The following is a 12,460-nucleotide window of genomic DNA, read 5'->3' as shown; positions in this document are numbered from 1 at the left end:
TACAAAGAATTGTCAGGGAAGAAAAGAAAATATCCAGTGAGCAGCAGATCTGTGAGAGAAAAGGCCTTGTTGATGCTAGAGGTCAGAGAATGGGCAGACTGGCTTAAGCAGATAGAAAGGCAATGGTAACTCAAATAGCCACTTGTTAAAACCATGGTATGTAGAAAAGCATCTCTGAATGCACACCATGTTGAACCTTTAATTGGAAGGCCACAGCTAAGAACAGGAAACAGACTACAGTTTGCATACGATCACTGCATTTGAACAAAAAAACAAAACAAAACAGTGCCCGATTTCTGCTGCAACATTTGTATGGTGGGGTCATACTTTGACCCAAACAACATGAAAGCATGAATACATGCATCCTTGTATCAATGGTGATACAAGGATGCATGTATTCATGTTGCAGGGGATACTTCGGGCCCCAACTGAGCATCATTTAAATACCTCAGCCTACCTTAGTACAGCTGCTGACCATTTCTATCCCTTTAGGGTTTTTATGTTGTGATGTTTTAACCTACAATATAAAGTTCCTTGAGGTGACTGTGAAATATATCTTAAAAAATAAATAAAATAAAAATGGGGGAGACTCATATTGAATTATGACCGCAGTGCACAACTTCCAGCAGAATGAGATCATTTGTCCCAAAGTTCAAATAATCTCAAACTGGTTTCTTGAACATGTCAATGACTTCTTTGCACTCAAGTGGCCTCCACAGTCACCAGATCCCAATCTATTACAGCACCTTTGAGATGCGGTGGAACGAGAGATCCACATCATGGATATGCAGCCGACAAATCTGCAGCAACTGTGTGTTGAGTGGATCTGAGAAATGTTTCCAGACTCTATTCCATGAAGAACTAAGGCAAAAGGGTGTACCTAAAAGGTGAGTGTAAACAGTCCATCATAACAAAAATGCGTGCAATCCTTTAAGAAGAACCGTGCTGATAATTCTGGCTAATTTGTCTTTAATAAGGTCAGCATTTTAAAATATTAAATAGTTTATATTTAATTTTGTGTAATGTTTGGTAAATAAATCTTTGCTACATCGTAGTTAAATTTTTTGACTTGCATCTCTTTATTTTCTTAATTATAGTTTAGTAGCAGTAGAAGTTTTAATGTCCTCAGTTGGGTTAGATTCGGTTTGACACTTTTCCGCAGCAAATACATAAGGCGACATAAAGTGACATGTGTTCCACAGCTTCTTGGTAAAAGTGAAACTAGAGCCTAAATGGTAAACAACCAGATTTAGCTTATGTTGTTGGCCAATAAGTAAAGACCAGCTGCAGTACACAAAACAAAAACAACAACAACAAAACAAAAATCCCCCCAAAAAACAGTCGAGGTAAATTATAAAAAAGGATTGTCTTTACTTAATCTGTCCACTGACAATTTTTATGGAATTTAAATAAAATTTAGTTCTTTTTGTGCATTTCCATTTAAAAAAAAAAAAAAAATGGAAACAGTTAATTTCAATTTTGATATTTGCTATTCTCAGTGTCAGCAGGGCTCTAGCTGCAATCACATAAATACTGGTTCACAGTGGAGTATGAGACCAATGTGGGCAACATACAAATATTTACTGCTTCGCATGTTGAATATCTTGCATGATTCTACATTTACATATTCCTCTCACAAATGCAGTTTCATGACTAATTTACTTGACTGAAAAGACACAAATGTCTCCACAAACAGTCTTATTCCTTTAACACTGGGCTTTGTAGATGTGTCCCATCTTGGTCATCAATCAAAGAAATGAGCCATCCTCTGTAGATGTGTCCCACAATGCTTTGTATATCCTCCTGGACCCGTTTAACTGCTCTGGTACTGGTCTTGACTGCTCACGCCGGGCTCCTAGTTGTTCTGCAGGGTTACTGTGTTCATAGGTTTCAGAGCCATGATTGCATGAGTCTGTGCTTATCGACCTGCGGCACGACTGGTTTCTACCCTCTGACCCAGTCCTCACAGTAAGGTCAGCCTGAGCGTTCTGCTCGTGGTTTGTGTGGCTGTCAAGTCTGCCATTTTGGTCTTTGTTTTCAGTAAATTGATTCGGCTCAGTGTGGTTATTTGTGTTTTCAGAGCATTGGTGGTTATTATTCTGCCAAAAAGCTTTGCAGAGCTGCTCTAACTCAGAGAGCAGAGGCAGACCAATATCCAGGTGCATCAGCAGGTTCTCCAGCCACTCCTCCAGCTTCAAAAAGGACGGACTGAAAGGCAAAAGTTGCATTAATGAGAAGTTTTAAGATGCTCTGCCACATATTGTCAGAGGTCATGTGCATAAATGCCATGGTAATTATGGGCTTTTAATCATTTACTTTTGTGTCCAGGGTATAATGATGGTACAGCATACATCTTTAATGACATTAAAAATTTTTGAAAATAAGTAGCCCAAACAGGGTCAAAAGTATACATACAGGCTCAAATATATCCATACCCCAAAACTAATGTTTAGTTAAATATCCCTTAACAAGTTGAACCTCAAGGAACCCTTTTTTGTTACTCAACAAGCTTCTGGAATAATTCTGGCTGAATATTTGACCACTCATCTTGGCAGAATTGGTAGAGTTGATTTAGATTGGTTGGTTTCCTGGCACTGACGTGGTCTTTAAGCATAGTCCAAACATTTTCAATTGGGTTGAGGCTTTGGAAAGGCCACTATTTGCAATGTACCAGTACTATTGGCAGCAAAACAGCCCCAGAGAATGATGCTACCACTGCGATGTTTGACAGCTGGTACAGGGTTCCCAGGTTTGAAAGCCTCACCTTTACTCCTCCAAACATACCTCTTGGCATTGTGGCCAGATAACTCAATCTTTGTCTCGTCTGACCATAAAACTTTTCTCCAGAAGGCATGGCGAGTCTATGTGGGAAAATTTCAGTTGAGCTTGAAGGTGTCTATTTTGGAGCAAGGGCTTCTTTCTTGGTGGGCATCATCTAAGTCCACGGTGGTGTAAAACTGGCTTCACGCTCCACAGTGATGGTGGTTTTCCAGCTGTTTCCAATTCATGCTTGAGCCTTGGTAGTTCCTGGGCTGTTCTTGAACATCGTTATCAAATGCCTGTCATCTGAGGGTGACAGTTTGGGTGTTCTTTGGCAAACTGGTGACACATGTGAATAACTTGTACTGATGTACAGCTGTTTGAGGATGAGGTTGAGGATTGTGGAATCTGCAGTTGTTGGCTTCAAGAGATCTTCCCAACTTCTGTGAATCTACAATTTTCCTTCTTAGAGCTTTGATCTTTTCCAATGTTTAGAGTATTGATCAAACCAATGAGTGCTGCCAAACCAATCGTTTTTATGCTGTTAAAGAGAAACTAACAGTTGTAGTTGATCATGTTTGCTCATGAGACGTTATTAGAGCTGGGCTTTGTCAAGTTAAAAGACACTGTAGAACCTTGTCACGAAACGTTTCAGATGAACAGAATCGACCTTTTAGGATTTACTTACCTGGATGACTCAGCATGCATCAACACTGTAGAACCTTCTTAACACTTATTAAAATACAAGTATGTATACATTTCAACTTGTATGTATACTTTTGACCTTGTGTGAATAGATTAATGTCTCTAAAAAAAAAACAAGAAAGATGTGTGCTGTACGATCATTTCACCCTGGAAAAAGTTCAAAGAATTTAATAAAAGCCCCCAAATCATTATGACATTCACGCCAATGATGAGTTGATGTAAACTTTTCGCCACTGGTAGGCTATTCAGCAGCTAGATTATTTACTGAATTACTCAGTGAAGTATTCACTGTTTGGGTAGCAAAAAGAACGCTGGAAAAGTATTTATTGTTTCTGTATGTACTGGTGAAAAAACAAAAACGGTAAGACTTTGCCTATTAGTTTATAATTGTCAACAACAGACATACTTGAGCTCCATCTAATTTACTTGTGGTGCAATCTTACCGTTTATCAGCGTCCATGTCACAGCAGAGAACAGCCAGTGGCATGAAAGCAGAGGGGCACTGTGGAGGGTGGTACTGCTGCAGGAAACCTGCCACATTCAGCCCAAAGTCATTTCTTCTTGGAAGGTAGTCAGGATCTGCACTCACCCTCCCTATTATCTTAAGACAGAGACATACTCAGCCTTAAAACTGTTAAAAGTTTTAGAAACGTGGCATTTTCAGAAATCTTTTTAGCAGTCCAGATTTTCTTACCTCGCATAACATGATGCCAAAGGAAAAGATGTCTACCCGTTCATCATAGGTTTTCCCTGGGAGGAAAATGAAGAAGAAATTCTTAGCCTGTCCTGGATATTCAGTGGTTCTACATTCATTATGTGGAGCTACTTATCCTCAGGCCATTATTTAAATATCTTCACTGTTTAATATTGAAGATAGCAGCTTTTATAAATCCTGAATGAATTTAGAAAATGTCCTGTGAATCCCATTTTCATTTTGTCATAAGAAATAATATACGCATGTATTTTTTTTAAATCTGCACCCACCAAAGGTTTATTGCAAACTACGTTACGAAAGGCGTGAAGGTTTAGGAGCTTGATTCAGAATCTGATCACCCCTCAACATAAGTAGTAGTGTCCTAGCTTGTGTACTCACCGTGGATCATCTCAGGCGCCATCCAGTAGGGGTTTCCTACCACAGTATACCGCTTCCTGCGGTCATGCTTGCGGAGCTCTGACAGCGTCCCTTTTGTCGGACGTTCAAGCGAAGATGTTCTGCTCTGGTTTCTCTCCTCCATTACCAACCTGGCTAGTCCAAAATCTGCCACCACCACAGACTGGTTCTACACAACCAAAGAGGGGTAAAGAAGTTATAACAATCAGCTGTGAAGTCTTTATTTATTTGAAAGTGGTATGTATAATGAATTTTAATAAGTAAAATTCATTAAGATTCAAGAACTGTTGATCTCCTTTCACCATTGGCAGAATAATAAGAACAAGTCTTGGAATTGGATTAGAAATGTATCTGGACCAAAGTTTTGCTTGTTTTGTTGATATAATTTCAGATTTAAATAAAGTAACACATTCAAGTAACAAAGCAGTTTTTGAAGTGGAGCTATATAATGGAAGATACTGTAATTTTTGACATGTGTGCTATAAAACATCTGTTCACCTCTCTGACCAGGCAGTTGTATGAGTTTAGATCTCGGTGGATAACATTCATGGAGTGTAGATAAGCCTGTGAAGGAGAGATGATATATATATTTGACAAGTTTTTTACCAAAACAGCTTAATTTTGCAATAAAAGTTTTTTTATTCTTAGAGTATTGGCTTGAAAGACTTACCATCCCAGCTGCAATGTCTTTAGCATACCCAACTCTAATTTTCCAGAGAAAATCCTTGTCCTGCAACAGAAAGATTATGACCACCATGTTGTGTTTGTGTATGCTGATGGTTCTCATGAAGAAACATAAAAACTTAGTTTAACCTACCATTTTTATGATAGTCTCTCGAAGAGTTCCTCCCTGGATGTATTCAGAGACAAAATGTATTCGCTTGTCCTTATAAAACAGCCCAATGAACTTGAGAACATTGGGATGGTCCAAACAGCGCATCACCTTTACCTGTACAAATTGAGAGGGATGCTGGTTAAACATGTCATGCTCTCTTCAGGCCTTTTCTGCGCCCACGACCACTTACCTCCTTTAAAAAAGTCTTCTGCGTCTCTTCGTCGAAGCGTATCAACTCTTTCATCACCATGACCTCCCCAGTCTCCTGATGCGTTACCTTTAGAGAGAGAGATAAGTTCATAACAGTGCTGCTGATTAAAATCAGCATTACAACTAAAAGCGAGTTGCAGTCAGGCAACAAAATGATGGAAACAGCAAGGCACCTTGACAGCCTGTCCAAAGCAGCCCTTGCCCAGCACTTCTCCGTGGATGAGGTCTGAAGGTCTGAAGATGCGGTGCGCCCGGTCTCCTGGATCTACTCGAAGAGACTCTGAGCGAACCATTTCTTTTTTTTGAGATAAAAGCGACAGCATTCCAGGAGACACGGGGCACTTATCTATACTGCAGCTGCGCCTGAGAAAGAAACAAAGACTTAGAAAGGGGAGAGTATTGAGTTAAGGCAAGCTGTCAGCTGACATCACTTACGAAATGTTTCTGGATCGGATTCCTGGGGTCCCTTGGTGCTGAGATGGTGAGAGTCTCATCCTAATTTGTTCATTTTGCTCATCTGGTTCTTCTCTGGGACTTGGCTCTTCCTCCAGACTTGGGAGTTTCTGGGTTGAAGATAGTTTGTTGCGGACAGGGGGCTCAGGACAAGAGATGTTATCCGAGGGACTGTCCGAGTGAAAGAGGTCATGAGGTGCCTGTGGGTTGTGCTCAATGGTCAGCTGCAGTGGTCTGCTTGTGTTCTGGATTACACGGTTTATCTAGTGGAAAGGACATTTAACATTATGGTCACGTTGACATTTTTGTCTCTTCTCTCTTAAACTTGTGATGTTATAACTGAAGCAGTGGGTAGTTTGAGGCCTACCTCCTCTGGAGAAATATTGCGCACTGGGATGCCGTTAACCTCCAATACTTGATCACCAGTGTGGACAGAGGATAGCAGGTCAGGGCTTAGGACTGATGAGTCCAGCCTGAACAGAATGACAGTGATTGAATAGGTGGGCGAGACGTGAGGGTCAGAATTGTTAATGGCTAAATTCAGAGACTCACTCTGTCACAGTCACAAGAGGACTTTTGTCTTTGCCGAAATCAATGACTACACTCAGGCCTCGTTGTCCGACTGCATGTGGAGGGAAAGAGACCAGCGCCACCATGTGTGGTCTCTTGGTAACTGGAGAAGTTGGCTCCACGTCCGATACAGCACCCTGACAATAGCAGTGACCACTGCAGAGGCAAATCAAAAGATGAATACTATAGTGACTTGAAGGAAGGGGGGGAAGAAAAAAAAAAGGTTTACACAGTGTACTCAGTTTCCTGTGAAAAACTAAGTACACCCTTATTGCTTCAAAAAGAACTAAAATGAAACATCAGGTCCTGCTAATCAAATGCACTTGATTAATCAATCTTCAGCAAATGTAAGCACCTCCATAAAAGCAGAAGTTTGGACAGTTTGCATATCTGGAGCATTCACAATGCTACAGTCTTCCCAAGAGTGCAGAGAACCTCTGTTGCAAGGTCGACTGTGCAATGCTCAGTGAAAATGTAGAAATTTAAGAGCCACATCTCAGAATCCACAGGGCTCAGCATGTTAAAAGGTTAAAGTTCATAACAGTACAGTTTATAAAAAAACAAAACAAAACAAAACAAAAAACGAACAAGTATGGCTTGTTTGGAAGTGTTGAGAGAAGAACATGGTAGGATAGCTTAGGCTGGCAAAGTGGCATTTGGACAGACCTAAAAGACTTCTGATTTAGCATCCTTTGGCCATAATGCACATACAATGTTTGTAAAAAACAAAAACAAAAACAGAATATCAACACAAACGTCTCAAAACAGCTGTCAAGCACGGTGGTGGAGGGGTGATGATTTGGGCTTATTTAGCAGCCACAGGACCTGGTCACCTGACAGTCATTGAGTCGACTATAAACTTAGGCTTGGCCGAAACTGGGACAGGACAATGATCTCAAGCACTGTGGAAAATCTACAACCGATTGGCTGAAAAGAAACGACTCAATGTGTCCAGTAAAAGTCCAGATCTTACTCTGATAGAAATGTTCTGGTGGGACCTTAAGAGAACTGTGCATAAACAAATCCCTGCTAACCTCAATTAACTAAAGCAATTTTGGAAAGAAATTTTCCAAAATAACATGAGACCGATGAAGTCATACAGAGAACATTTACTTCAACTGCTGCTAAAAGTGGTTTTACAAGCTATTGAATCATGGGATCTACTTAGTATTTCCATAGGACCACCCAGAGTCCCTAACCTTTAACATAACTGTAAATCTGTCAGAAAGAGGTTGTTTCCATTTCACTCATTCATCTCCAGCTTACACATTTGCTAACACACAAGACTTCTTTACATTTTTCCTTTCAGAGTCTTACTTACCAGTAGAGCTTAGAGCGTTCGATAAGCATGTAGGTGTCTCCATCTCCAATGACCATATCACAGCTCATGCAAGTGAAGCATTCAGGATGATACTTTTGCTCTCCAGCAACCTGTTTATATGCAGGGCAGTAGTGTATGAAAAACATAATACAGTTTTACCAGAACGCATTTATTTGGGCCACTCTGAACTGTGAAACACTCGAGCTGTTTCTGTTCATTCTTGCATAAAGGATGTTTTCAGAGGATATCCTCTAGCTTAGAGTCAAAAGAGAAAATAAATGCTTTCATATCAGGAGGAAACCAAAAGTCGGGAAGGCTTTGAATTTATGAATAATTGGTGGAGCATGCTGAGATTTGGTATTCCATATTCCGTTTCTGAATATTATATAAAACTCTTTTTAACTTGTTAGTCTGAACAGCAGTAAGCTTTGAATGATCAATAAGTGGGATATTTTTAAACTAGTCCAATTGATTTGTTGCTGACAGTTCAGACTGCTTTGGACTAAGTGAGTCAGACAACAGAGAGGGCAGCTAATCAGGCTTTCATCTTATAAGCTTAGAAATCCATGTATGCTAAAGTTTTGTAGCCAAGATTATTTAAAAAAAAAGTTTAGTGAGGAACTTGTGAATTATTTGTGTTCAGAGGGATAGTTTCATCAGAATCTTTTCTTTTTGGTTAAAATTTTGAGTGATTTCAATATTACCATTATGAGTCCTGTTGCAATGGTCTCCTTGCAACCGTGGCAGTGTCCTCCATAACGGCACCAGTAGTGCTTTTTACAATACAGCTGCCCCTCTCTTTCATAGTACCAGTGAGACAGAATACAGCCACATTCACAACACCTGCAGAGACAAGAGGGAAACGGGAGAATATGGCGTAACAGAGTGAGAAAGTGGAACAAAACCTGAGCAAAAAACAAAAAAAAGAAAAGCTTCAGATACGCAGACAAAGTAACATGAGCCTAATCATGGATGGAAGATGTGGGACTTGAAATCCTCACAAAGAGTATCACATTTCAAGGTCTGTGAGACAACAGATTATTGCTTTCTGTTTAGCTCCTTTTTATGAACGCAGTATACGATTCCACTCATACTCTACTCATTTCTTCTCTTATGTTGGTTAACAATATGATCTGGTCACAAAGAGGCATACACCCAAAGGAAATACACTTATCTTTACTTCTATGCTGACATCACCATGACAATCAGCCCGGGGTGACATTAATATTGGTTTTTACAAAAAAGGACTATTCATGCAAAGAGACTAGTCACATGTTTTCACAAAAACAATGTTCCCCATAGAGACACACCCACTCAAGATTGCACAACACAGCTGTTAAAAATTAAAATAGCATGCATTCCTTAAATGCAGAGCACAATGTTCAGTTTCAGGCCTTTAAAGTTTGCAGATTACAGTGAGACCCATCGTTACCCTGCTAAAGCAGAATAATACTATAGTGTGTACGATAAAGGCCCTGCTTCCTTATCTCTCCAACACTGCAGCCGGAGTGGGAGGTGACTTCCTGGGTTGAGTACTGGCCCATGTTTCCTCTCCCCAAACCTCATGCGGTAAATGCTTTGAATCCATTTTTGTAAGAATAGCAAAAGGTTGTGTCATATTGAGAATAAAGCATAATTCCTACAATAGTTTCTTTTAAAGGTTTTCTTCATAATATGTTAAAGTGATCTTAAGTCTTGCAAAACAACTTAAAGCCATGATTCATTCTGCCGTTTTTGTTGTGGTTTTAGTATTTCGTCACAGAAAACTATAGGCAGCTCTTTCCCTTTGTGTTTTTGTTAACAACACCAAACAGCTCGTTTTGTTGTTGCTGATAGAGCAACACATTGCTTCTTCAGTGCGCACACCCTCACATGTGGGATCTCTTTTTTCTGACAGCACTGTAGGACGTGCTGCTAGAGACCAAGATTCGCTTCTCCTTCATTGCTAAGGAAATAATTAAGCAATAAAGCCATCAGACCGCTGCAGGTTTATTTTCGACCTCCTGTCTTTGTTACTGTGCTGCAGGCCGCGGATGTGGAACCTTCCAGCTCCACATCTGCGATTCCGCTAAAGCATCTGGTTGCAAGAAAACCTGGAATCAGTTCAGCTGTTTCTACTGCCCGCCCCCTCATCCATCGCTCCACATTTCTCTTTGGTCACCTGAGTGTTTTCCTGTCAATAAAAATCCCCTTTGTTCTCGTGTCTCTAAAGAAGTTATGACGTCAGAACTGAACCTCGGTCAGATGTTAACAATCTCATGACGTTTTCTCCTACCACCGTTTCCTCCGTGTTCTGTACGTTGGTATGTCGGACTTCCTTTAAAAAAAAAAAAAAAAAAAAAAAGCTCTTAAAAGGATTTTTTTAAACTGCTTGTGTCACGCTGGATGTTTCACATATTTCTTTATGCTAAATAAAAGACTTTAAATGCTAACTCTTAGGTTTTGGCCTGAGGAACAGGGATGTTTACAAAGTAAACAAATTATAATTTTTTTTGTAACTTGCGAAATGTGCTCCAACATGCTTTTTTGTTATTGTGAACATTAGAGCAAAAACAACCTCCAAAAAAAATAAACCTCAAGTGTTATTTTGTTGGCAGACTTCTGTTTGAGGAAGTATACATGCAGACGTTTAGAAGTTTCCCTATTAATTTTTTCTCTTCCTTTGACTCACTCTTTCATACGCTTCCTCCCCTTTCGCTCACTCTTACGCGTATCTAAAGATTTCAGTTCTTACCGTCCTTTCGTGCCTCGCCGAAACCTCTGGTCCCGTCGTGACATTCTGCCTTGCCAGTTAACCGACAGACAGCTGTCAAACACAGTCCACCCAGTTCAGAAAGGAGCTTGTTAGCAGCATGTGATTGTGAGCGGATCATATACACCTACTCTGCTGTGACTGATGACAGGCGTTGCCTTTCTCTCTCCATGTGTTCAAAGGCTTCCTGTGTGAATATGAGTTCCCTTTCGAATGTGAAGAGAAGCTGTGTGAGAAAAGAGTCTGACCCACTGACACCAGCTGGCCAGTTTCCCCCTGCTGGCTGCTGAGAAACAGACCAATCCGATAAGAGACGCCCTCCCTCACCCTCCCCTCTCCTGTTATGTCCAGCATGTAGACCTCTGCAAGATATAGTTACACTCTTCTGCAGAGTCTAGCAAGTTTAGGAGAGTTAAACTCACAACCTAAATGAGTGCTTATGTGATAAGTGGTCTGAGACGTGTTTTGTGTGTGTGTTTTGAAATAAGCCCTGTTCCCATCAGTGCAGGCATAATCTCTTTATGAATGCCCCAATTACTGCACTGTCCAGATCCTGCAGTAAAGAACTCCATTCATCACACACAACGAACAAAGAGGGAGAAATTAGTTAAAGCATAACTGTGGGGAACAGCTCAGAACAGACAAACAAATCCATTGATAGCGTTCAGTATCGACCTCTCAAACCAAAATTATGACCTAATGAGCTTTAAATTTGTTTTGCTGTAGGTTTCCTGCAAACAGTCCTGTCAATTCAGCAACTTCAGACTAGCTGTGCTATATGTCTGCATATGCATATTTTTTTATTTTTTGTTAAATTGTCCAGGCAAATCTGCACTGCAGACAGAAAAGCAGAAACAGGTGTAGATATATGGAGGAGACCCTTCTGTCACAAAACTGATACTGTCATAGATTTATGCCACTTTCAGTTACCGTTTCTCTTTAATTTGCATCCTCGGTTGTTTTTCTCATGCCCGAGTTAGTCATTGCATCTCTGTAAGCTGCATAATGAACAAATTAATCAGCAAAACCTTGTGCGAGTATTGCTCATAACAAATATTTTTACCAGGCTTCAGTGTTGTAAAACTTCCAAGCAGCATGACGCACAGCACTACAAAACTATATCCAGTTGTTCTTGTCCTCTTTTTTTAGACCAAAGAAGCTAGTTTGTGTTAAATGTTGCTTCTTTTGTGATATTTCATGTAAAAGGCAAATACTTACATGAGCTGGGAGTAGAATGATGTTATCTAACAACGCTATAGAAAGTGCTGTTAAGACTTTAGGGTTGCTTCTCGTCACTGGTAAGGAAATAAGTTAAGTACGATTATGCCATCCTAGGGTAGTACGGTACTGCAGTAGTTAACACTGTCACATAGGAAGAGGGTATCTGGTTTCAACATGCTCGTCATCAGGGACCCTCTTCGATGGAGTTTACACGCTCTCCCTGCGTCAGCATGGATTCTTTCCAGGTATTCCGGTTTCCTTCTACAGTTCAAAGTCACGCATGTTTGGTTAGGTTGTGATTCCAAATTGGCTGAATGTGAATGTGTAGCTCAGCTGTAGAGGGGAGAGGTGGAGCTGGTTCAGGGAGCAGTGCCAAGCGAGCTGAGTGACACACCTGTTGTGCATGAGCTAATCACTGCTGGGAGACGCTGTGCAGTAATTGGCAAAGGTACTGTGTGGACTGTTTGGGAGAAACTAGAGAAGAACACTATAAAGAAGAACGTCCACTGAGCCTGGCTTGAC

The 12,460-nt window shown here is 40.5% G+C and overlaps 1 protein-coding gene and 1 long non-coding RNA gene across 5 annotated transcripts in view; one reads left to right on the top strand and one right to left on the bottom strand.

The window, feature by feature from the left end:
* Positions 1–179: 179 nt before the first annotated feature.
* Positions 180–12,340, bottom strand: LOC113030817 (LIM domain kinase 1-like). 4 transcript variants are annotated; one of them, XM_026182544.2, is made up of 17 exons: positions 11,936–12,340; positions 10,849–10,943; positions 10,700–10,771; positions 8,670–8,808; positions 7,966–8,075; positions 6,627–6,800; positions 6,442–6,547; positions 6,057–6,337; positions 5,795–5,984; positions 5,602–5,688; positions 5,394–5,525; positions 5,247–5,306; positions 5,075–5,140; positions 4,559–4,745; positions 4,160–4,215; positions 3,909–4,066; positions 180–2,208 (listed from the first exon to the last, which is right to left on the bottom strand). In XM_026182544.2, the coding sequence occupies exons 2-17, from the start codon at positions 10,887–10,889 to the stop codon at positions 1,749–1,751; spliced, it is 2,319 nt and encodes a 772-aa protein (XP_026038329.1). In that variant the 5' UTR covers positions 10,890–10,943; positions 11,936–12,340; the 3' UTR covers positions 180–1,748. The 4 variants fall into 4 exon arrangements, with proteins under 4 accessions (XP_026038329.1, XP_026038326.1, XP_026038327.1 ...); XM_026182541.2 differs by having other exon boundaries at positions 10,849–10,923; XM_026182542.2 differs by lacking the exon at positions 10,849–10,943 and having other exon boundaries at positions 11,936–12,339.
* Positions 747–12,460, top strand: part of LOC145431422 (uncharacterized) — a 25,499-nt gene continuing 13,785 nt past the window's right edge. The window contains exon 1 of the long non-coding RNA XR_013911726.1: positions 747–887. This is a non-coding gene — a long non-coding RNA (uncharacterized LOC145431422). The remainder of the gene's footprint in view (positions 888–12,460) is intronic.

This window comes from Astatotilapia calliptera, chromosome 10, assembly GCF_964374335.1.
Source record: "Astatotilapia calliptera chromosome 10, fAstCal68.1, whole genome shotgun sequence".
NCBI lineage: Eukaryota > Metazoa > Chordata > Actinopteri > Cichliformes > Cichlidae > Astatotilapia > Astatotilapia calliptera.
The sequence above is the reverse complement of the archived record's forward strand: the minus strand, read 5'-3'. Positions and strand labels throughout refer to the sequence as shown.